This window comes from Antedon bifida, chromosome 2, assembly GCF_963402885.1.
Source record: "Antedon bifida chromosome 2, ecAntBifi1.1, whole genome shotgun sequence".
NCBI lineage: Eukaryota > Metazoa > Echinodermata > Crinoidea > Comatulida > Antedonidae > Antedon > Antedon bifida.
The window spans coordinates 5,573,046-5,599,264 of NC_136227.1; the positions used below are offsets into that span (position 1 = coordinate 5,573,046).

A 26,219-nucleotide genomic window follows, 5' to 3' on the forward strand; every position below is an offset into this window, starting at 1 on the left:
GTGAGGGACCAATTTTTGTAAAAAAGTCATTAAATGCATTTGCAATATCTTGCGGTTGATCCAAAGATCGACCATCACAAGTAAAATTAGTATTTTGCTTACATTTGACTTTTCTGTTTAATAAATTATTTATTACATCCCATGTTTTCTTTATGTTCGATTTAGTATTGGAAAATTGTTCGTTATAATAAGCTAATTTAGATGTTTTAACAAGAGTATTCAATTTATTTCTAAAGGTTTTATACTTTAACTCATTTGGGCCTGTTGGATATTTAAGAAACTTTTTATACAGTTTATTTTTATGATTAATAGACTGTAAAATCCCATTAGTCATCCATGGTTTTAATTTTCTCTTATTTTTGTTTTTAACAGTATGCAATGGAAAATTGTTTTGGTATACTGTTGTAAATTTGGATTGAAACAAATCATAAGCATTTTCAGGGTTAGACAAAGACATTACATCATCCCAACCGTTTGTAGCCAGATCTTGTTTAAAATTTTCAATATTTAGAGGATTTATTAGGCGATACGACTGAATAGGGACGTCATTTTGAAATGAATCATTTATAAAAGAAGTGATTTGAAAAATTGGTAGATGATCGCTAATGTCACAGTATAATATACCACTTGTGACAGGTAGATCATGTGAATTAGTTATAATATTATCAATCAATGTAGCAGTATTACTAGTGATTCGAGTCGGTCTATTTATTAAGGGTAAATAGAAATTACTATATAATATATTTAAAAAGTCTTGCGTTGAGTTTATACTCGTATATCGTAAAAGGTCTAAATTAAAGTCACCCATGATATAGTTTAGCTTATTTTCTTTATCTATTGTTGTGAGTATTTTATCAAAATCGTCCACAAAGTGGTTACTGTTTACATCTGGTGGCTTGTAAGCAACACCAACAATAATATTCTTTCCATGATTTTGATTAATTTCAATAAAAATTGAATCACATGAAATATTTGTCAAGGAAATGTCATTTCGTTGAGTATATGATCTTAAGTTACTTACATACAAAGCAACCCCACCACCTACTCTACCGTTTCGATTTTTAGATAACAATGTATAGTTAGGTATATTTAACGGTGGACTATTTTCATTACACCATGTCTCCGAGATACCAATGATATCAAACTGAAAATGTAGAGTTTCAATAAATTCCATGATAGCATCCAAATTTTTTACGAGACTTCTTGCATTAAAGTGGATACTAGAAAAACTTTTTTGAGTATCTACTGTTTTAAATTTACATGCAAATTGATCACAAAGAAAATAATTAGAAAGGTTTGTGCAGTTTTTGTAGAAATTTTGGTCAGGATCTAGATCAAAGTTTCCTGCAAAATTTGTAATGGACTCAAACACATCAAATTTGAGTTCATTTAGTCGATTTGTATTATTGGTATTTCCATTATTTCCTGAATCTGAATCGCTACCAGTAGTAGTAACTGGTGGGTTGCTCTTTGTATTATGAGTTGCTACTGAACAAGCCATATCACATGATAACATAATAATATAGTCAATTCCAAAAATATAAATACCCAAGTGTTAATGATTTTATACCTACAATAAATAAAATGATACCAGTACACTACATAAAATAAACAACAAAAAAGAAGGAACAAGTTAACGCATACTGCCGTTAAAAAGTAAATAAATAAATAAATAAATAAAATGTTAATAATACAATTGGGTTTGTAAATGTTCATTAATCAGATAAATAGTATGAATAATAATGCATGCAAAAAAAAACAAAAAAACACTAAATTGCGTAAAAGTATGGATATTTTGAATTGGGGCATCGGTAGAATATTAATCGTAATAAAATGAATATGTAGGCTACGTGTATATAATTTATAATAAGAATCGTAAAATCGTTTAGGCTTGGTTTCAATATTAGCCTAATACAGTACCATTACTATTAGTGTAATAATGATAATAACAAAATGTGGGAATAATAATAATGTTGTTAATAATAATAATAATAATGTAATAATAACAATAATAATGATGATAATGCAGTATTAACAATAAAAGGAAGAGATGGCAATAATAATGGTAATAAATAGTAGTCGTAATAATTACTATTCATAGTGAAAAATAAAACTGTCACTTTAGACGTGCTCGTATAACGCTGTTTCGCGTTGAAAAGTGAATAAAATATGATGATATTATTAAAGAAAGGTTATACAACAGTAATCGGACAAAAAAAGTGCGCATTAACGTTTGACGCGCAGTGCGCGTGCAAAAATCTGCGCACTCATGGTAATTTTTTAAACGCTTAAAATTGCCCGAAACGTACTCTAATTTCATCGAAAATAAATTCTGACAATTTTGAACATTTTAAGCGCGCGTACGCATGCGTTATATGCGCTACGCACGTAATTGTATTGCCATATGATGAAATATGACCTGAAATTTATGAGTACCAAATTTTGTTTAAAAATGATTCATGCTTGTGAAGATATGATTACAAACGTGATTTCATTAAATCGCGCGTAGACCACGTAATGTTTGATTGCGCACCGTGAAAACATAACCACATCGATTCCTAGCCATAAGGAATATACTCTGAAAAATTGACTTAGCTAGATGAAACTGATATCAAGATAATTCACGGACAAAATAGTGCTAAGGAAAGAATAAATAAACAAATAAAGATTTTGACAGAATCAAGAGGTTATATGCATGATAATGCATATAACCTAAATATTGTATATCATTCAGACGTGAATGTGCTATCACAAACAATTACACAATCTGGATATTATTGGAGGTGGAGGAGTTGGAGGTTCCAAATACGTAATCAGATATTCTGGATAAACCTGATCGTTATCAAAAACTACAAAAGTAGTTGGATTAGCTACATCATCGACACAACAGTCATACATCCCCTTTGACTTATCTGCAGTGTCTTTAAACGGTGGCCGGCGCATCTCTTTTGTGCCAACTGTGTAGCTACCGACAAGAACTCTTGCAAAAAACATTCTCTTCCTACCAACACTGTCTTTTTCAGCGTAATTGTTGGAGTACTTTGCTGAACTAGCGAAATACACTCCTTTCCCGATAGAAGTCGTTTTATTTAAGCGGAAGTCAAAATTATAATGACATATCTTTTTAACTTTATTTTGTGGTGTTCCATGAAACAGTAGACGCTCATCAATCTCTCTAAAAGAGTTGTTTTCCATCATCTTTTGTCTTTGCCTTTTATAAAAATGAAACAAGAAATTTGCTGAAAAAGTAAATACACGAAGACAATGGCAAAACTCATTACTTTCAGTTCAGAATAACCAGTTGAATAATTTAAATTAAGAGTTTTAGATTAGACCTGTCATAAAAATAATGTTTGCAAAGCAAAAAGAATTTTTAAATTTCGGCTTAGAACTCAGCACAATGCTATCATTAGTAATGAACATCTCCTAAGAGAATATAAAATAAAAAGCATGTACATATTTACAACTTTTGTGAAAATAATTGAATGAAAATAAAGAGTTAAATAGTAAATTATAAAGAACTGTCGAAGTACAGTATAACATTCAACATATGTTACCGTGCAAATGCTTCCCAAATCATCTCATTTTGAACCCGATCAATCTGTTGTATTCTTCCTTGAAGTGTACGTCGAAACAGGTTGGATATTTCTTCATATTCGTTATACCACTCTTTCACTCGTACAAGTCGATATGTGCTTGTGTTGATGATTTTATCCCAATTATCTGGTTGTGGATAGATACGTCTTGTCCTGCCAATTTAATGTATATATATTGCTAACTTTTCTGGCTGTTTACTTTATCGTTTTGATTTAGCTTTTCGCTTTTTTTAATATTTGAGTAAGGTTTGCATTTCTTTATAATTTTCCATTTAATTGAGTAATTTGTTTTAGAGTCTTTAAGTGTCCATATATATTTACTGAGTTCTGTTGCGTTTCTTAGTTTTTCGTTCCGGAATGAAGACGTATGGTTTCTGTATCTGGTTTTAAACTGGTTTTCAGTTAGTCCGACAAATTACTCAATTAAATGGAAAATTATAAAGAAATGCAAACCTTACTCAAATATTAACAAAAGATGTAATTTATGTATATATGAAAAGTATATTATTATATGTCAACCAGAGCTATGCTCACTGAACCGTAAGAACGAGTTAGTCTCTACTTGTAGACATAGGAAAAAATTCTTACTAAATTGCAGATCCAAATAGTTTATCTAAATCTAAAACAATAGGCTATTGTATACGACTTCCTGATGACTCACTTCTATTAAGCACTATGAGACAACTGTGTCACTTATGTTTTACATTTCACCTGAAGAGTGTGGCCAGCTACATGCTGGTCGTACGAAACAAATTTGTAGTGATTAAAACAATGAAGTAACCAAGTTTTCTGCTGTTATTTTATTTATTTATTTATGCTCTACCTTGGTATTGAGCACTCTATCCTAACGGTCTGATAACTTCAACCTGAATATATATATATATATATATATATATATATAAACAAATCAGGCACAGAACATTAATTCTAAACCGCCCGGTGATATACTGAAATTTAATTAATTAATTTGAAACGATAAAGATGAGGAAATCTGTGAGAACTCGGACCGCCTGCTTGATATGCAGTTGTCTTAACCATTAGACCACTGGGGCTTTCATGGTATTGTTCGAACTCGATTGGATAGCGACTCTTTAACATTCTCGGCGTGGTACGGCGGAACAGCACTAGTCCTCAGTTGTACGCACGCGCACCAGAGATCAAATTGATACGCCCTCATCTTACAGTATTTTTATTCACGAGGCGGGATCTCCGAAGAGATACTTTTATATATATAAACAAATCAGGCACAGAACATTAATTCTAAACCGCCCGGTGATATACTGAAATTTAATTAATTAATTTGAAACGATAAAGATGAGGAAATCTGTGAGAATGAGAAAAAGTCGCCCCAACCGAGACTCGAACTCGGACCGCCTGCTTGATATGCAGTTGTCCTAACCATTAGACCACTGGGGCTTTCATGGTAGAGGCAAAGAACTATATATATATATATATTATATATATATATTTATTATATATATATATATATGTTGTTTGCCCAAATCAGGCAAAGAACAGTAATTCTAAACCGCCCGGTGATATACTGAAATTTAATTAATTAATTTTACACGATAAAGATTGGATTGTATTATTCGAGCTGTCGCTTGTCATTGGTCAGCTCATTTGCGTTGAGCTTTCGTCCTTGCGTTACTTCCTAGTGGGAACCAAGCTTTAGTGTGGAGTGTGGAGTTAGTACAAAAAAATGAAGAATAAAAAAGTTTACCAAGGGTTTCTTTGCCTGTACTTCTCAACATCTTCTTGTTTTATCTGCTTTACTGGCCTTCGACAAACATCTTTTACAGTATGGTATTTATCATTAGTTTGGCTCATAGTAGAGAAGTTCAAAGTATAGTTTTGACCACCTGCTTTAAATTTAACGGTGAGATTTCCATTTCCATTTTTAAAAGCGTTGAATGAACTTTCAATATCTAAACTGTCTATGCCAGATCCGCTTACATTCTGCCTGGCATTCTAATAAAAGCAATCATAATTGTATGTTACAATACATTTTAGTAAAGTTAGGTTATAATTTAGGTTTGCTTCCTAAGGAAACCATATACTACATACTTATTCAATCAATTTATACAAGGGGGTGTTTATTCAAAGCAAGACGTTTTCGAATAAATACGGTAGGCCTAATACAAATCAAATTGAAGTTTAGCATTGGAAAGAAAAAGTACTTAAAATTTAAAAAAAATAGGAAAAGAAGCACAATACGAACCGAAACAGTTGATTAAAAAATGTCTAAAAGAAACAATACATTATTTTACATTATATTCCTAGTTCATAATTGAGACCGGTTTAAAATTTAGCTTTAAGAATCTTGATTATGAAAGGAATTTAAAATTTCATACAAAAAATAATCTTTTTTTAAACACTTTAATTAATATTTTAAAAAAATCCAATTTGGGTTGAATACATTTACTAATCAATTTACAGAACTAGTTACGAATGAAATTCTAGAAAAAAAAAACAATAAAAATTTATTTTACATTGTACCTAATAAAACTGAGCAATGCCCCCAATTATGAAATACTAGCAAGAGTGAGTTTCAAATGTAGCTTAAAACATCATTTATTAGATTCATCATCTCGCCCTATCCTTAGGATTTAAGTTTCACCTCGATTTTCACCTTGATCGGAGCAATTTTTAAAATGTTACCTTGACCTTTGACAGCGCATGATCTTGGGTGGCGATCAGTTAAAGACACCTTCCCTACGTTTTTAGTCGCGTGGACGCGACTCAATAGTTCACTGTGTCGGTCGGTCTGTCGGTCTGTCTGTCCGGTATCACTATGCGTTTTATCGCTTTTCTGTACTTTTTGAACTGTTTTGATGTACAGACAAGTTTTAAAGTACATTACTTTTTGAAAGTTCATTTTTTTCTGAGAGCACGCGACTTATGGCTGTTGGCCTTGTTTAGATCTAATTGAAGATCACAAACTATATTTAATGTAAAAATAATACTATATGGTCCTATTGCGATAACTTTTTTCGTCTTTAAATGGTTAAAAATGTGAAAAATAAGTCGATTCTAATAATTATAGCGGCCCGCTATAAATCCCAAAATGCATTGCGCGCGGATTGACATTTTTGTTTTTCTTCTGTAATTAACCCACTTTTCGACTGATCATGAGGCCAAAACAAATGGAAGACTCCTAACTTTTCAGCGAAAATACCGGGTTTTCCCCAATTTGTATCAACGGAGTCTGGCAAAAATAGAAATACAATTAATGCAGCAACTATACAACGTCAGGCTAGGTATATAGCTAGCGTACGATGTTCGTACGTTACCGATGTTTACCAGCTAGGCCTACAAAACTAAGCCTAGCTAGGCCTAAAGACCGTCCACGAGAGGTCAGTCGCCGCGAGCTACTTAGGTATAGTGCATTGTTTCTCACTTTTTATCATAATATACCATAAAACGTACATATTAGACAAGGAATGACCTGGTTTAATGTTTTTAAAGTAATATATATGTATTATTTTTTACAAAACGTCCCAAATTGTAGGGAAGGTGTCTTTAATATACTTTACTCATAAGTTTCAGCTTGATTGTTTGAGCAATTTTTTAGATTTGACATTGACATTTGACGACCGTGCGACCATTAGTCTCTGAATAAAGTCTAGTCCCCAACTTATGTAGGCTACGAAAAAAAACCCGCAAGCCGGACAGACAGACAGACAGACAGACTTGGTGAATTATAGTAAGATACCGTAGTTCACAATATTATCTAGACTTAAGACTTGTCTGTGTGAACTGCATGGTTTCTTGGCCGTGAACTATTGCTTTGAAACCTGTGATTTTCATTCTTCAAATTTGAGAAATATTTGTTGCTTCAAGTCTTTTAATTTTTTTTAAATGTTGTTAAATTTGATAATTTTAAAACCTTCTGGTATTTAACCTCTGAAAGTATTCATCCTATTGACCTACGTTAACAATATAAAGGTCGTTCATAGAGTCAAAACATCTAAATTCTCAAATACGACCAGCTCGTAGAAGTACTGTAACTTTTATACTACAAATACTACAATATTATAAAAAATGTAACTCCCATTTACACTAGGACGATAACGGTCGACGATAAATAGACGTCATGATTAGTACGAACAATAATATTGTGACGATACAACGATTTATTGTTCTTATTGATCATGATGTAATTTGATTGGATTTTTTCAAATATTATTTGTATCAAAGAGAGATTTTATGTAAGGAAAATATATGTTGATCTATTTATCATCGATTGTTATCGTACTATGTGTGCAGCAGTCTTTATACCATTTCACCATATTCAATCCACTGTCCGTCTTCATCCTTCCAATACCATAAACAGGGAGATATCAGATACATATCAGACATATGTTCATCACCTTTGACCTCTAGACGCTCAATTTTGGTACTATTTGGCCCATCCAAACTATTCATCGTATCATAATTCACATACCTGTAAATGTTCAAGAAATATAAATTATAATTTTTTTCCATCAATCATTGAACAAAATGTAGTGCATACAAGTTTTTTTTCTTCTAAAAATAATGATGATGTTTAGGCCTGTTTTATCTGTAATCATACCAGTAAATTAAATGTATTAAAAAAAAAATTGACCTCAGAATTAAAGTAATCAAAATGTATTTACGTAAATTAATATATGAATATAAACAAACCCCCAAACAAATTTAGGGAAGCCATTATATTTCGAACTTCACTGAATGGGCCTAATTCCCCCTGACGTAAAATAAAATAATAATAATTAAAACAAATTGCCTTTTAAATGTTTAAGTAACCTAAATTACTTTATAATGTTTATGAATTAAATGAATTAAATAATAAATACGAGATTAAAACGTACATCGTTGTATTAAGTTGAAACGAATTAGAATCATTGATTTTTCCACAAAACCCTTCTTCTAATCTCAGATTTGATTCAACATCAAAATCAACCCATCCTGTGGAATGCCACTGCCACTGATAAGGAAGATCACAATGTTTGTTTGTGTTTGGACAAGTACACCTACTGTCACCATGAATGCAGTTTCCTTTCAGGTTTTCCTTGCAAATTTCTTCTACTGCTGGCCTCAGTCGACGGACATCTTTTTTTGTACCGTATCTATCATTACTTTGACTCATTGTAGAAAAGTTCAAAGTGTAGTTTTGATTACCAGCCTTGAATTTAACGCTGGAACTTCCATTTTCATTTCTAAAAACTTTGTACAATCTTTCAAAATCTGTACTGTCTTTGTCTGATCGCGCACTACCCTAATAAAAACAATATACATTCTGTTAATCATGCTGCAATACTTCACATGCACTTGGTGATTATTTGTACTAAACAACTGCACAGACTAATAGCAGACATTCAAATGGACAGGCTTCTTCACCCGGCTAATAATACTCTCGAAGTGGAATATTTTGCCACACTTTTAGAAGCATTGTTAGAGCCTAGCCCTCTTCAGTTGTTCATTATCTTAAATCTATACTATATAATGTATATATGGTATATATACTATATATATACATATATATTATGTGTACATATTTTTTTCATTTACCGATATCGGTATTTATTTCATTTATATCATGAAAACATAGAAATATAATTTAAATAATTTTGATAAAGAAGATGTCAGTTATGTTATTATACTGTAATTTTTATCCTTAATTATATAATTATATATTCTAGGTTTATTTTTATTTTTTTAGTAATGTGTTTTGTTGTGGGTCCCTACGAGACAAGTTTTTAACTTCTAGAAGGGATCCATGATAATAATGACTACCTATTACTGCTTTATCTATGTTCACTTTAATATCTTTTTCTACTTTGTATATTATATTCATTCATTATTATCTAAATAAATATTATCTGAAATCTGAAATATCTGAAATTATGACTAGAGTTAAGTCCCTAAGTCGGCTAAGGACAGGTGTGGTATTTGTGATGTACAAGTTCTGTAGCTTGTCAATTAAAGATGTATTGTCCCCTGAACAAATAATTCTTAACAACATTTTTATTGAATATGCCATTTTAATGTAACATAATAGTTTGACCAAAAATTGGATCGAAAAAAAATTTATTTACCTGAAAAAACTGTAATTTAAAGCAAAAAAGGTTTTAATTTTTAATTTAATTTAACCATTTATTTTGCCATTTTATAAGTGAAAACATTGGGTTTTTTTTCGTTTTTTTCTACAGAATTGATTAAATTTACTAAAACTACAAAATAACATATTCGAAGTCTGATTTAACTAATCTTCATTTTTCATGTTTTTGGGGGACAATACATCTTTAATATGGTTGTTTAAAATATGGAAATAAGAAATATTCCTGGGTCAGTCGTGCGATCTATGTCATCTTTAGTTACCATACAAAAATCTGAGGAAAAATTATTTATTTATTTCAATCTTGTTTATTTGGATAGTGACATTTTTCAGGAGGCTAATGGTTACAAATTAATGATTTTCAAAATATAATGCGAGATCGGTAAAATCCATTATGAATAAAGAGTGCCTTTAAAGCATAAATGCATTTTTAAAAAACTGGAAGAAGTAATGAAAGTAAAGGATAGCGAGATATGATGTAAGAAAGATAAGGAAAATCTATTAAGGATAGAAAAACAAAGTCCGAATTCTAAAAGTAACTGACTGATGAAATTAAAACTAAAGAAAAACCTTTTTGGAACTATATAAAAAAAGTCTAACAGGAATTAATGTGGTGTCGAATGATTAAGGCAAGGCATGATTTTTTCTGTGGTGTTGAAGGTCTGAGAACAGGCATTCCAGATTTTCCTTCAATTACGGACACTATCTATCTAGAATCCTTTTAGTGAAGAAGAAGTTATAATTTTAAAATAATTTAAATATCAATAAATAGGCTTGACCTCTGACGCTGTCCATGCTAGAATTTTGTTTGAAGTGTATCATTAAAGTTAGATTCTCTCAACACCAATTTAAATAAACTGATGGATGGATGAGGGTATGACAACTCAGTCTTGGAAAGAATGGATCGTTCCTATATGAAAGGAAACAAGACATCCTTAAAATTATCGACCTGCTAGTCTAAGGCTTCCATTGTTTGAAAGAATTAATATTTAAACTCTAAAAATGTAAATCAATTAAAAACATCTAACTCGTATGCATGCTGTGTTCCTAAGCTGACTACATTAACTTACCCTTTGACCTTTTTAACCATATTTAATCCACATTCCAACTTCATCTTTCCAATACCATAACCAAGAAGATATTTCTCCTATTTCATCTTCATTCATTTCACCTTTTGTTGGTTTTCTTTTATTTCCTTATTAATGAAGGATCTGTTGCATTCCAGCCACTTCAATCTGTTTTCGTACAATTGGTGTTCTCATTTAGGGCTTAATTTCTGGGTTGTTATTGGTCAACTCGCTTGCCTTGTGTCTACGTCTTTGAGTTTCGTCGTCACTCCACCCATCGTATTAAAAGATTACACTAACTGTTTACAAAAAAGACAGATACTGTATCAACAGAAAGGGACAAGCCTGGCAACGATATCAAACACAATACATACCTATTTTACGTACCTATTTTGATCATGCGACTTATTTACTCGCGTTAATAAAATAAAACTTATATATTAAATTTAAAAAAAAATTTCAGATACAATCTGAAATATACAGGAGCTGGGTAGAATTTATTTATTTTATTTTTATTTCAACAATATTTTACGAGAGTGGTTCATCCAGCCGAAGCTGATCATTAGGGACCCTCACAAATACATCATGACGAGACATAAATAAATTTAATTGATAAATATAAAATAAAGCACAAACAATGCTGTATTGCAATGCAAAATAAATCTATGTTTTGGATCATTTTAGAAGTACTCGTCCTTTTTAAAATTGAACTCTGTATCATTCTGTAGCCCACAACCTAAACGTACTTATGTCTAAAATGTTTCCACATCTAAAGCTCTGTTAGTTTGACAAAAAAGTGTGATGCGCCCAAATATGCATGGTAGTGATATGATGTCATCGTGTCCATATTATAGGCACATCACATGTTGTTGTCACATAAAGTTTGATAGTGTATATAGAGTTTAAGGCTCTGTCTACACTATCAATCTAGTTTGACAAAAAATAATGTTATGTGCCGAAATATGGTAGTGATATGCCCAAAGATGGTAGTGCTCATACGGGCACATCACTGTTTTTGTCACATAAAGTTTGATAGTGTAGACAGAGCTTTAGACCTTTTTTACACGCAATTCTCAGAGTGCTCGAACTACTTCATATCCTAAATCATCATGATTATTTGTTAAGTTAATTGGTATTTTTCTGCAGTGATTTTCTAATAAAAAATATAACATTTAAAAACACTTATAACGTGTTTTTTAGTGTTTGGCTACATTTAAGACAAAGTACATTGAGAGCATAAAGAACATTTCGTCAAACATTTATTTTGCATGTCTGCCCCTATACTATATCCTTAAGTTAACATTTTGTTTTCTGATTTTCAAAATCTACTTTCAAATATTTTCACTTCCACATGCCCAAACCAGTACGTAATTATACCAATTAATTAATTTTTGTATTTTAGTAACATTATACACAACTTCCTACCTTTCTCTACTTTCATTTGTTATTACTATTATAGAACAAATGAACGTAGGTTGCTAGCTCCGGATGTAGACCTATAAAATAGTAGTTTTAGGAAGAAATTACTAAATAATAATTAATCAAACCTGTTACTTCCTCCTGCAGTATTTTATTCGTTATCATTAGGAGACGCCTTACCTTTGGACTCATGGTATTGATTTATTCTTGAGACCTAGCGGGCGCTCCTGGTGGCTCCTTCATCCCCCAGCCGAGTTTCGTTAGTTTTTCAGAATCCAAACCCCGAAAAATGTCAATTAAATTACCGGGATATTTTTTTCATAAGCTCTGTCTACACTATTAAACTAAGTGTGATGTGCCCAAATAGGGTAGTGATATTCCCAAATATATGACATCATGTCCATATATCAGCACATTTTTTTATCACATAAAGTTTGATAGTGTAGACTGAGATTTACAATTTAATTACATTTATCCACTTGTTTGGCTTTCCTTAAATAGTATTTATTTATATTTATTCTTTATTTCACTTTTTTCACCGGTTGGTGCGATAATACAATTTAAGTATAGTATTTACTTTGTTACTTGGCCAAATTGAAAATTGACCAAGTATGTTGATCTGTTCGGTTTGTGTGTTTGTTTGTTTGTCATCACTCTAGCGCTCACAATTTTGATTCGAATGACTCCAAATTACTACCATACATGTCGCCTGGTGCAAGGACGACACCGCCCATGATGTAACGGTCGCACGATGTAACGAAATCACGTTTGTAATCATATCTTCACAACCATGAATCACAATTAAATAAAATTTGATACTCATAAATTTCAGGGCATAAATCATCATATGGCAATACAATTACGTGCGTAGCGCATGTAACGCATGCGTACGCGCGCTTAAAATTTTCAAAATTTATTTTCGATGAAATAAGAGTACGTTTCAGCCAATTTTAAGCGTTTACAAAATTGCCCTGAGTGCGCAGATTTTTGCGCGCGCACTGCGCGTTAAATGTTATTGCGCACTCTTTTTGCCCGATCTTTTCAACTCGAAATTACGTTATACGAGCACGTCAAAAGTGACAGGCTACGCACGTGGAAATTAAAAAAATATAAATGTTCAGTAATTTCGGTCAGTTGGTAGGTTGGTCGATCGGTCGGTAAACACTAATTAGCACGCGACTGCAGCCATCTATATGGCCTTGTTCAAGTGGGCAGCAGAAACGAGTGATAAGAAAAGCGGAGTTTTCGAACCAGTATAACCCAGTTTAACGGTACTTACCTTTTCATATTGATATTGTGAATGTCTCTGAATCAGTTTATTGTTAAAAAATGTGAAATACGAATGCTTATGCTGATAGTGTAATATTTCTTCTTAACTGTACTCTCAAACATACGGAAATACAGTAACAGATGACGTATAGTTCATTAGTCCACACTAATAGCACACTCCAACATAATCAAAGCTTCAAGTCATGAGAGTCACCATGGATTACCTCTCTGTTGATTATTACACTGATAAATACAGTCCGTTGGTATACCCCGGATTACCTCTCTGTTGATTATTACACTGATAAATACAGTCCGTTGGTATACCCCTGGTCGCCTCACATTGCTATCTCGTTTTTAACATAACACCTCTATAATGTCATGATCATAGCTACAATTTTGTTTTATTTTATTTTATTAACAAAGAAAATAATAAAAGAACTCTTTCTTCTTCAATTTTATATCGAAAACACGGAAGTACAGGTTGATTTTAATATAACTGTAACTAACTAGACTATCTTCAGTAATTATTGTTATTTAATTTTAATTATATTCCAAACACATCCAACAGAAATAGAATAACAATAAAATAACAATAACAGGATAGGCCTAAATGTAAAAAAAATAAACAAAAACAGCAAAGTAGCAATTAAAATTTTATAAAATATTGACATAAAATGGGAAAAATAATAAAATCGACTAACATACGAAACCAAAAAACAGGAGATCAAAGGGTTTAGTGTACGTACACCAAAAATGTAAACGTCACCCACAAATTTACGGAGTTAATAAGATGGTCTTAACCTATAGTCATGGGATTATATGGGATTTAGACTTTTAACTCACACAAATTGCAAGAAAAGGTTTTTTTGATGAAATGTGTTCTTTAGACCCTACTTTACATTTATCAACGTTAGGGCATTTTTCGACAACAGGAAGTAGCCTAATTTGCATAATTAAAAATGGCGGCCATTTTTAATAACGTACTATGTATCTTGGAAACCGCTAGTCACAGATACTTAATAATTATGGTGTTAAAATCGTTAGAATATATGTTTTTATATTCACTTTAATGAAAAAGTTTGTTCAAAAATGAATGGAAGTGCTATTTCTAACATTATTGACCTTTGACCTTGATTTATCATATCTCAGCAACCACTAATCGGAGATATACAAATTAGGGCTTAAATTGTTTAAAAACTACACATTTATATCCAGTCAAATGGCATGTTTTTGCAAAAAAATGGCGGATTATAAACCTTTCTCTAGAAGTTGGTTGAAATAGTGTATTTTCTCATCTTCGCTTTCATCATTGCTTAAATCAATTGTAGATCTTTTGTCTGTAATTTCAGCTTCTTTGCAATATCTAGAAATGTGTCCCTTCTTTCCACACCGATGGCATACGAAGGGTGTATTATTTGGACACGTGTTGATTTTGTTTTATTGCATTGAAAACATTTCTCACTATCATCCTGGTTTTTGTGGAACATCCTAACTTTAAATCCGTAAAAGCGTTGTAAACTTTCTTTGAAATCTTCAACGATCATGGCTCTGTCTCCATTCACAAATCTGGACAGTTTCCCGTTGATCCAGAATTTAAAGATGTATTGTCCCTTTGACTAATTCCAAAAAAATAAAAAATAACAGATTTCGAAAAAAGGTGGGTCATTTTGAAGTATCTTAATCGTTATTAACTATCACCAAAAATGTTTCGAAAAAAAAATAATTTAACTGAAATACAGACGTTTTTTTGTTAAAAAAGTTTTCAATCAAAACATATCCCATAATGAAACGCGCTTGTTTGGCTACTCTGTATGCATAATCATAAAACTTCCTCACGATCTGTGTGAAAATACCTTCTCAACCGTGACGAGTTGTAAACAATCCTAATTAGCATATGCATAATGCGTACTCGTGGTTTGACATCTTTGTTTACTTTCGCTCGCGACGATTTTCCAGATGAAATGTAATCAAACTAATTTACCTGTTAATTACGTAAACTTGTTGCTTTTGGCTCGAATTTTCGACTTAAAGTGAATAACTTTAATATTACTTTGATATGGCCAATTTAAATTTAGAATATTTTGACCTTCATTTTTTCAAGGGACAATACATCTTTAACATATTGTATATTTCCGATTAGTTTGCATCCCAATCGCTTTAGGGCGACTCCTATTTCGTCATTGTGTACAGATATTGGGAGGTCTTTCACCAGCACTCGTACACCCTTATTGATAGGTAGGTATGGATTTACTATATGTCGTGAATTGTTATATTTCTACTATTGATGTTAAGCCCAGCGGGTATAATTTTGACTCGATCACTGTGATTATTTACATAAATCCTCCTCATCCTTTTTTTATCTTTTGTATACCAACCAGACTTTCTCCGCTAATAACTTCACATAGAGCGAAGTATATAGTTTCCTCGTTTAATTAGTCCTCATCTCGTTCACGGGCATCACTGTCTTTGAAGAAAATTGGTTTTACGCCTGAGAGAGTTTCGTCCATTTGTTTATTCGTCATCCGAATTGTGACCGCTTCCAGTGGCAATTACAATTACGTCATCTTCTTGTTGTTTTGGCTTAGATTTGTTTGGCCCGTTGCCAAGGGTCTCAATCGCCGTCTTTCTCGCCATCAATGTGCTTTTAGCCGGCTTCAAGACATGATGAACAGATTTCTCTGTGTAACACCAGGAAATTGTTAGATTTCAAAATATTATTATATAAGATTATACCTTGTCAATTAATCAAAATACTGTGTCAACTTACAATCTAAAAGAATAGCAAGATCGTCACAAAATAACTGAATTTTAAGGAGCGGAAAACAACTATACCGTAGTTAAGTTGATACGCCTTCGCCCTTCTTAAGTTGTAATCATGGATTCTATCAACATTTGTAAACATAACAAGTATATAGAAACAGGGAGTTTGTTTTAATAATAATGAAATATAAATATTGCTATTTGGACCTTATTTGCATCATGTACTAACTTATTATCCTTTATGGTCTAATCATTTTGAAAAAGATATCAACCGACTTAAAGTTTGTTATAATAATGCTTTCCGGAAGTTGTTGGGACAACCCAGATTTGTTAATGCGGGGAATTTGTTTGTGGAAAACAATATTCCATCATTTTATGAATATTTGAGGATTTCGACTTACCGATTTCTTACAAGAATAATGAAAAGCGAAAACAGAATGTTAATCTGTACATATAAATATTTGTTGATGGATTCAAACATGTATTACAAATGGAGAGAGGCATTATATACCAATAGATAACAGTTATGGTCCTCTCTCCTTCATCTTTTTTTTTGTAATGTATTATACCATATGGACAATTGTCTGAAATAAAAGTTGAATTGAATGAAAATTATTAAGTTTGACGAATAGTCGGATGCCCAAAAAATGTTGCAGTATTGGCAATATGGTAAAACTAATCAGTTATAAAGGGTAAGTAATATTAGTAAATAGATAAATATTTTGTCACATATGGCGTTTCATACGTATACTATGTAAGCTTGTAAACTTCGTCTGGGGAATTAACGCTCGAAACACCAGCGAGATGTAATAAGTCAAAGAGGCTAGAGGGCGTACGCCAGACTGAAAAGTGATTCCAACAGGAGGAGGGGGAACCAACAAGATGGCGGCCGTAAATGTGTTCAAAAACATTATTTAATATAAACAATAATAATCTAATATAATACAAGACCACATAAATTACAACAGATATTCTTGTCAAAGCACAGTGAAGTTTTTATAAAATTAAATATTATTAATTTATACGTGTAACACGCTGCGTTGCGTATCGTTCTCACGCAGATAGGCTCAAACAGGCGTATAGCAGTGCGTACTGCGTAGGCATATCTGATTGGTCGATTGCAGCCGCCATATTGTAGGTTCCCTCTCCATGAAGAATCACTTTTTGAACTACGATAACATTGTTGTTTGACATTATAAAATTAAAAATAAAATTAATTATTAAGTTTTAAAATGACTACTTCACAATAAGCCTATTCTAAACCATTGGTGACCTTATTGGAGTCACTCAGCAGGCAGGTTGAACGCATTTTTTGGTTGGCTCGCAGCGCCATCTATCGTTGTGACGTCACACCGCAGAATTCTGCATTTTTGGAAATTTCTAAGATTGAACAACTAAGATGATGTTCATGCGCTATGTTACGTTTTGACGATGTGGTGGGTCAATGCCGTTTCTTCGCGAAATGTGATGTGATGAACAGTCTTTAATAATACCTGTCACAATTTATATTTCAACAATAATTGTTGTTTTAGGCCTACTTGACTAGAATAATTGCCTATATATTACTTCTATTAACAATCAATCAACAAGATGATTTCAATAGGTGATCTTTTATGGAAAGCATTTTGGACTACCAACAATGAATTGCGCATCTGATGGTTATGTAACTCTAAAGTTAGAAAATTTACAATACCAAATGAGACATTATTTTGAAGGCTCTTGATTTATAAGGTAGAAAAAATACATTTTCAAAAATTAGTCACGTGAGTCCGTCCGGATTTTGCAAGGTACTATTAACATCCAGGTAGTACAAACCACTTTCTACTTGAATTTCACACTCAAAAAACTATTTTAATTTTAATGCAAAAAGGTTAAATAAATAATACTAAAAAGAGAAATAAATAATAACATTATGAAAACAAAAATTATAATAAAAATAGTGCCACTATTTAAACTAAACTATATAAATTATATTAAAATGAAATAGGCCTACTAACAATAATAATATAACAGTTGAATTTATTTTAATAATAAACACTATAATATTAATTACCAATGATACTTTTAATAATGATAATAATATTCTCTTTAAATAATAAAATGTTACTAATATTGACAATAATGATAATAATAAACAAATGATATTTGTAATAATAAGTATCGTAATCTTTAAGACTATTTTGATTTTACTCTTTTATCTTACTCTTAATGTAACATTGAAATGCTATTTTTAATATATTGATTCAAATACTACTCATTACATTATGAACGAATGCCTCTGATACAAAAGCGTTTGTTCAAAAAAGTGTTCTTTATCTTTAAAACCCTATTCTATCATGTAATCCTACAATACCGAAATGTTACAAGCTTCGAACAGGTCGGATATTCTTGTGTTATTCAATTTCAAATTAATTTATTTCCACAATATAATAACATACGGAATAATAAATAAAACGAATCATGTGGGAGGGGTGGGGGAAGGGGGGAGGAGGGTCATATAAGTCAGTTTGACCCACCCCAAGATATAACATTAAATACGAATACGAAAAGAGAAAGTAGTGAAAAATGGTAAATCAACTCAAAATGTATGGTACAGAGCAACATTGAAACTTGATTGGAACGTTCTTTTTAAATGTTAAATGACACTTTAAAATGGATATAAACGATCACATATGAACAATTATATATATATTAAGACCGATAGTTGAAGACAAATTGTCACAAACAAATATATATACTTACATATATACTTATAAATCCAAAGGCAAATTACTGAAAACATTGACAATGATGTGGGTATCAGTGGCTGGATCTCAATGGAGATACAAAAATTATTTGTTAATTACATTATGTTGCACATCTTCTTAGCAGTAACCACAACTTTCCTAATATTATCTTTCCCATCATTATCATCATAATCTACAACATAATTAGAAAAAGGATCATTACTAAGTTCCCACTTAGAAGAATAATCATCATCATTATCATTATTATCATTATCATTATCACCAACATCATCATCACCAACATCATCATCACCACCATCAACATCACTTTCGTCAACATCATTCGGTGACATTTTATACGTGATAAGATATTCTGGATAAACCTGATCGTTATCAAACACCACAAAAATACTTGGATTAGCTACATCATCTACACAAGAGTCATACATCCCCTTTGACTTATCTGCCGGGTCTTTAAACGGTGGCCGGCGAATCCCTTCTGTGCCAACTGTGTAGCTACCAACAAGAACTCTTGCAAGAAACATCCTCTGTACACCAACACTGTCTTTTCCAGCGTAATCATTGGAATACTTTGCTGACTTTGCGAAGTAAGCTCCTTGTCCATAAACATGACCAACTCGTGTCCCGCTCAAGCGAAAGTCAAAACTATCACGACAGATATCTTCAACTTTATCTTGCGTTGTTCCATGAAACAGTTGGAGCTCTTCAACCTTTTTGTTAGAGTTTTTCTTTTTTATGACTTTACTTTTCCTTGAGAGATTAGAAAAAAACCAATGTAATTGTTTCGAAAAAAAATAGTAAAGTTATAAAATAAAAAAAAAATAAAAAATTGTATAAATTAATATTGAAGACAAAAAAGAAACGTAACCCAGCACAAGTAACGCACAAGAAGATAAGCAAACAAATATAACCATGAGACATAAAACTAGACACAGGAGTAAGAAAAGCATTTTTAATATTTTTTTTTTTTTTTTTTTTATATTCTTATTTTAAAATAATATATATAGTCTGTATATAGGGTATAAATGAATTATATATCAAAACAATACTACTGAAAATAATTATATAAGATTAGTAAATGTATCTCCTACAGTACATTTATTAGTTAAATGTTTACAATTTTAGATATAGAACAAAAAAAAAATATGAGAAAATTATGAAAAAAAAGTGGATAACAGAAAAGAAATATTAATGTTCTGATTCCAATAACGTTGATAAAATCACTTAATGTAAATATATATATATATAAACCAAACAAAATTAAGAATAACAATGAAATAGTTATTATTATTATTAGAAATAATTGTATTAATCTGTTGAAGATGAAATGAATAAATAGTGGTTAACGCCACAAAAGAGAAAAAAAAAGTTATAAAATAATTTAAATGTTTTAATTTAAGCAAAGAAATTAATAAATGCAAATATTAGCAATTTAAAAAATATATTCTTAATGAACCTTATTCTGCATTTTGGACCACGACAAATAACCAATGGTTATATCAATATGTGAAGATCGTACGTTAAAATAATCTATATTTATCACTATATCTTAAAACTAATAAACTCAGCCTGGATGCATCCGTAACGGATCAAATTAGTCTATTCGTATATTCACCATCTTTTTTTCACTTCTAGGAAGTCACCAGACATGTTATTGCATTAGGTTAAACTAACCTAACTACTGAAAAAAGTCTGGTTTTTATAGCAGAATTTTGCCAAATTTTGTATTTGACCATTTTAGGGGAAATTAATGTTTTTTCGTCTAGATTTCTATTACAAATTTTTGATTTATGTACAATTAACCAGATATCATGTTTAAAATTCATGCCTGTACCTGAGCTTTAAAGGGAATAAAATGAAAACGCATATTTCGAGTAATAAAAAGTAAGTGTATGTACAATCATATAACATACCATATAATAGGCCTACTATCATGTTCCGCCGTACCACGTCAAGAGTGTAATCATTATTTAAAAATTAATTTATTTCGGAATTGTTATATCCATATTTACTGCATTGTTGAAGGCTGTGTATGTACGATAATGATATGATTAGGCCTATATTAGTAATAATAATTTTATTATAGTTTTCACGGTTTTTATTCAAGTTGTTCATGATACTGTACATTATAAAGATACAATAGATATTTAATAAATAAAAGAACATCAGTAATTTGCAATTTATTTAGGATGGACGCCTACGGTAACAAATAGGACCCAAACGGAAAACCGCGAGCTCGTCCCACGTAGAATCTGTATCTATCCTCTGAGCGGGCTTCCACTCAACCGCTCGTCCGCTCCGTGTTTTGTGTTACTTTACTATTACATTACTTTACTATTAATTTATAATTCTGTAAGTATAGGCCTATGTTATACTATATATTTATTTTGTGTCAATAAAAAAAAACCAATTTTCTTCATTTAAAATAAATTGAAATGTTTTGCGATTTCTTTTCCACCTAATCAATTTGAATACAAAACAACTTCACAAAAAACAGTTCATATTCAAATCAGTGGCCCTGTATCAAACATTGCAAAAAAGTTATATGTTTCATTATTCTTTATACCGTATAATTGTTTCTTAATGTAGGCCTATATGAATTGATTACATTATTCTACTCAATTTATAAGACAGTGATATTTGGCTTATGTTATATTCTAATATAGTGGAGTGGGTACTCTCATTGTCATCTCCACTCGCGAAAGCCCGCCAAAGGCGGCTTTTTGCGAGTATGTAAAAGTATCTCGCTTGCTTCATGAATACTGAAAGATGAGAGCATATCAATTTGATCTCACGACGCTTGCGTACAATTGAAGACTGTTCTGTCGAAGGTGCCACGCCGATAAAGTGTTACCGAGTCGTTCCAAAATCGAATTTGAATCAATACCATAAAAACGCCTATAAGTTTCACGGCAACTTTAAAAAAATATCACGGCAATTTTTTCAACAAAAGCCACGGCAATTTGAAAAAAACCACGGCAATTTGAAAAAACCCACGGCAATTTGAAAAAACCCACGGCAAATTAAAAGTAAAACATCACAGAAAATTAAAAATAAAACATCACGGCAAATTACAGAATGCCCCGGAGAAGTGGGTTACCACGGCGTAAATTGATGTAAATATTATTATATTAATTTATTTAACTGCAGCAGTTTACGTGTTTATTGCACTCTTCTTGAACTTTCTAGGCCGGGCTAGACCATAGGCCCTATTACAAGGTAGGCCTAGGCCCTACATTCTACAATGTTTTAATATATTTACAGTAATCTGATTCCAAGGGTTTCATTTCCGCCGTGGTAACTCACTTCCGCCGTGGCATTCTGTAATTTGCCGTGGTGTTTCATTACTAATTTGCCGTGGTATTTTTGTTAAATTGCCGCGATGTTTTATTTTTAATATTGCCGTGGCTTTTTTTCAAATTGCCGTGGCTTTTTTTAAGTTGCAGTGATATTATTTGAAAGTTGCTGTGACACTTATAGGCCACCGTAATTTTCAGTATTCTGCGATTCGAACCCGGAACCTTCTGCTTCATATGCAGAGGAGACTATAACTTTGTTGTATTCTCTTTTTTTGTGTGTGGAACTATGACATTAATAAATTAATTAATAATTTGAAACGACAAAGATGAGAAAATCTATGAGAATGAGAATATATAAATAAATATAATATACCCTACAAATTCTTTCCAGCAAATCTCATTCTGGACTCGTTCAAGTCGAGTTATTGCTCCATCTGGAAGAGTTTTTTTAAATAGTGTGGATATTTCTCTGTATTCTTCGTTATTTGCTTCCTCATTCACTCTTACAAGTTGATGTGTTTTCGTTGTGTCGATGGTTGTATCCCAAGTCCTTGGGAAAGTAAGAGTGTGTAACAACCTGCAATGCAAGTAGATAAATACTGTTTTATTTTATTTTTATTTTATGTCTTCAGGCAATGTGGCCAAGGATTACCAATAGTGAATTGATCACTGTCCTATCAGATAGGTGGTAATCCCCCTGATACAGGGGTTATTTTGTGAACCAGTTCACCGTTCCTTAAAGTGCACACAGGTTAGAACCCTTGCCGATGTTGTTGGCTCTTAGGTACGGTAAACGGCGCCTCTGCCTTAACCGCTCTACCACATTTGACTCGGCCAGTTGAAAGGCAAGTGCACACCTGAGCTAAAGGGTGGTACTTTGGGGTAGCCCCTGTTGTGTTTTCGTCACTATAAGGTCAGTGATTAAATCAATATAGTTTGTAATATATTTCAAACATTTATTGTAAACTTAATTATTCAATCAGAAACAAGGCGGAGACCATCCAGATATACCACTGACGGTCTAAAAAGAAGGCAGGTGAAAAGAGACAGATGAAAGATCAAGTGATCTAGGTAGGGTGTGAATTTTATTAGCAGAATACCGATGTTCAATTCTCGGTTGAGGTACGGTAACTATTTATTTCTTGAGTATTACCGACACAGGTGTCTTAAAGTTTTCGATTTTTTTATAAATACATCAATAATAGTTGTGTATGATAAAACCTTGACCTTCGACAAATTTCTTTTCTGGTTTTGTATTTGTCATTGGTTTGTTTCATGTCAGAGAAGTCCAGCGTGTAGTTTTGATCACCCGCTTTAAATTTAACGGTGGAACTTCCGTCTTCATTTTCATAAGCGTTAAACAAACGTTCAATACGGTGACTGTCTATTTCAGATTGAGAACTCTTCTTGGTATTCTAATAAAAAAACAATTATAATTGTATTAATCCATGTTAAAATGCTTGTCATACTGTACTTTTTGTAATATCACCAATCCCGATACACACCCTATATATACCTGAACATATGTAACACATCTAAGTTTACAAAAACAACCATCAGCTCATAATAATAGTAACTTCTATGTTAGTTAGTCAAAAACCTTATACCTGTTCACCATATTCAATCCACTGTTCATGTTCATCTTTCCAATACCATGAAATATGTTCAAAAAGAGATCTGTACAAAGGTTAAAGAGATATAAATTATTTTTAATTAATCAATCGACAAAATGTAGCACATACAATATGATATATGCGTGTGGCGCAGTGTGTTGGACGTTGGACTATTGATTGTGAGATCGTGAGTTCGAATCCAACTCTCGTCGCATTGCTTGTATCCTTAAGCTCTGTCTACACTATCAAACTAGTTTGACAAAAAAATGTGATGTGCCCAAATATGGTAGTAATATAGCCAAATATGGTAGTAATATGACATCATCATATCCATATATTAGCACGTCACACTTTTTTGTCACATACATTTTGATAGTGTAGACAAGGCTTAAGGCAAGATACTTTAAGCCAGGTGTATAAATGGGTACCTGGTATAGGTCAAATCACAACTCCGCTAAGTAATGGCTACAATATCATGGGAGTGTGTTTCCATACGTGTTTGATCAAAAAAATGACTGGGGTAATAATGTGAAGCGCCTAAAGGCTTTATGCATTTAACAAATTAATGATAACTGCATTTTATTTACCATAGAAATGTTTAAGTAACCTAAATTACTTTATCCATTATATGAACATATAAACAATAACACTAAAATGTTTTTTACTGGCCTTCGAGAAATGTCTTTTCTGGTTTTGTATACGTCATTGGTTTGGCTCATGTCAGAGAAGTTCAGCGTATAGTTTTCACCACCGGCTTTAAATTTAATGGTGGGACTTCCATTTCCATTTTTATAAGCTTTGTACAATCTTTCAATATCTGTACTGTCTTTGTCTGCTCCTCCAGTACTCTAATAAAAACAATTATAATTAGGTTAACCAGCTTCGCTCACGTATCATGGTCGTGTCCACAGATGCTTCTCGAAATGTACGCAATATGTGTACCGCAGGACTATACTATGTATTGTCAAATACAATTCGCACACTGGGAATTTACTGAAATAGAAACTTGTCGCAAAATGAGTCTAAAAATATTGAATCAAATTAATCGAAACCAAGTTTGTGTTTGGTATGCCTAATCGGCCGCGATGCAAAAATCCATGAAAACCTAAAATATTTAGGTTAAAACGTTTTAGCAACCATTAATGTTTACCAACTGAACTCGCAGGTCGTTACAAAAATCCTTTCAAACAATTTTTTTGGATCGAATTTCTGTTCGCATACAGAATTGAAAGAGAGATTGGAATTAAATTTTCCAAAGTAAAATCGTATTCAAAAGCAAAGTAAAATCGTATTCTGTTAATAGTTTACCATGTTGTACTCGAGTTGAGTATCGAAATTTAGTAATTAAAAACAATTATTGTAAAAGGGAAAATTTAAACGAAGCTAGAATTTTTTTGTTATGGTATATCGCTCACAGAATACTGTCTTGGCACATCAGTGGCCAAGCCCGCGGTTTTTTTTACAAGGGGTTTTTCCACACTTACATGGGTTTACCTAAAAGTTTGCTCAAATTTTTGTTAAAGAAAATGATTTTCTCATTTGTAGAATTTCTTTTGCACATTTAACGTCAACACTGATCGTTTTTACATTTAACGTCGTGATATTTGCACATTAGTGGATTAAGAATGTTTACAGATTTGCACATTTGAGAGCAACATGTTTGCACAAAATGTGGTTGTTTGCACATTTCACGGCTCAACAAGCATTACTCGAGGACATTATTTTAAGTCGAAATACTTTAAACTTAATTTAAGGACTAAGAGACACATTGTTGATAATTGGAATCTTTTAAACGATCAAATATGTTAATTGAAAATCGTTAACTTTGTTGAAACCGGCTATCGATACTTTAGGACCCGTCGTATAAGTAAAAGGAACAACATTCAATTTTGAATTCACAAAGGAGCCTATAAGCAGACTGAAACAACCAAACTCGGATAGGCCTCAGCAATGTATGTGGTCCAAGCACACCAATAGCTAAAGTTAAAAGTTAAAAAACTTACCGTTTGACCTTTTTGACCATATCTAATCCACATTCCACTTTCATCTTTCCAATACCATTGATATGTTTCTCCTATTGTCTCTTCCATTGCTTTTATTTCGTTATTAATGGAAGACCTGTTGTATTTCAGCCACTACACACTGCTGTTTTCGTACAATTGTAATTTAGGGGCTTAATTTCTGAGAAGAAAATTTTCGTTAGAATATTTATTTAAATTATGTAGTGGTAGGCCTACAGTACAGTAGTAATATTGGAATAGACTCAATAATGGGATAAATGTTATCATCCCTGCTTATAATATAACGTGAACCCGCATTTCATAAGCTAGTCTGGGCTCCAGACGGAGT

At 32.0% G+C, this 26,219-nt stretch overlaps 2 protein-coding genes across 2 annotated transcripts; both read right to left on the minus strand.

Moving 5' to 3' along the window:
• Nucleotides 1-2,748: 2,748 nt before the first annotated feature.
• Nucleotides 2,749-16,085, minus strand: LOC144835356 (protein mono-ADP-ribosyltransferase PARP11-like). The gene is made up of 6 exons (XM_078690441.1): nt 16,011-16,085; nt 8,450-8,856; nt 7,878-8,043; nt 5,320-5,567; nt 3,558-3,749; nt 2,749-3,211 (listed from the first exon to the last, which is right to left on the minus strand). The coding sequence occupies exons 1-6, from the start codon at nt 16,083-16,085 to the stop codon at nt 2,749-2,751; spliced, it is 1,551 nt and encodes a 516-aa protein (XP_078546567.1).
• Nucleotides 16,086-19,053: 2,968 nt separating this feature from the next.
• On the minus strand, nt 19,054-25,960 carry LOC144835357 (protein mono-ADP-ribosyltransferase PARP11-like). The gene is made up of 6 exons (XM_078690442.1): nt 25,874-25,960; nt 24,536-24,718; nt 23,479-23,672; nt 22,631-22,834; nt 19,236-19,708; nt 19,054-19,130 (listed from the first exon to the last, which is right to left on the minus strand). The coding sequence occupies exons 1-6, from the start codon at nt 25,958-25,960 to the stop codon at nt 19,054-19,056; spliced, it is 1,218 nt and encodes a 405-aa protein (XP_078546568.1).
• Between the last annotated feature and the right edge of the window lie 259 nt (nt 25,961-26,219).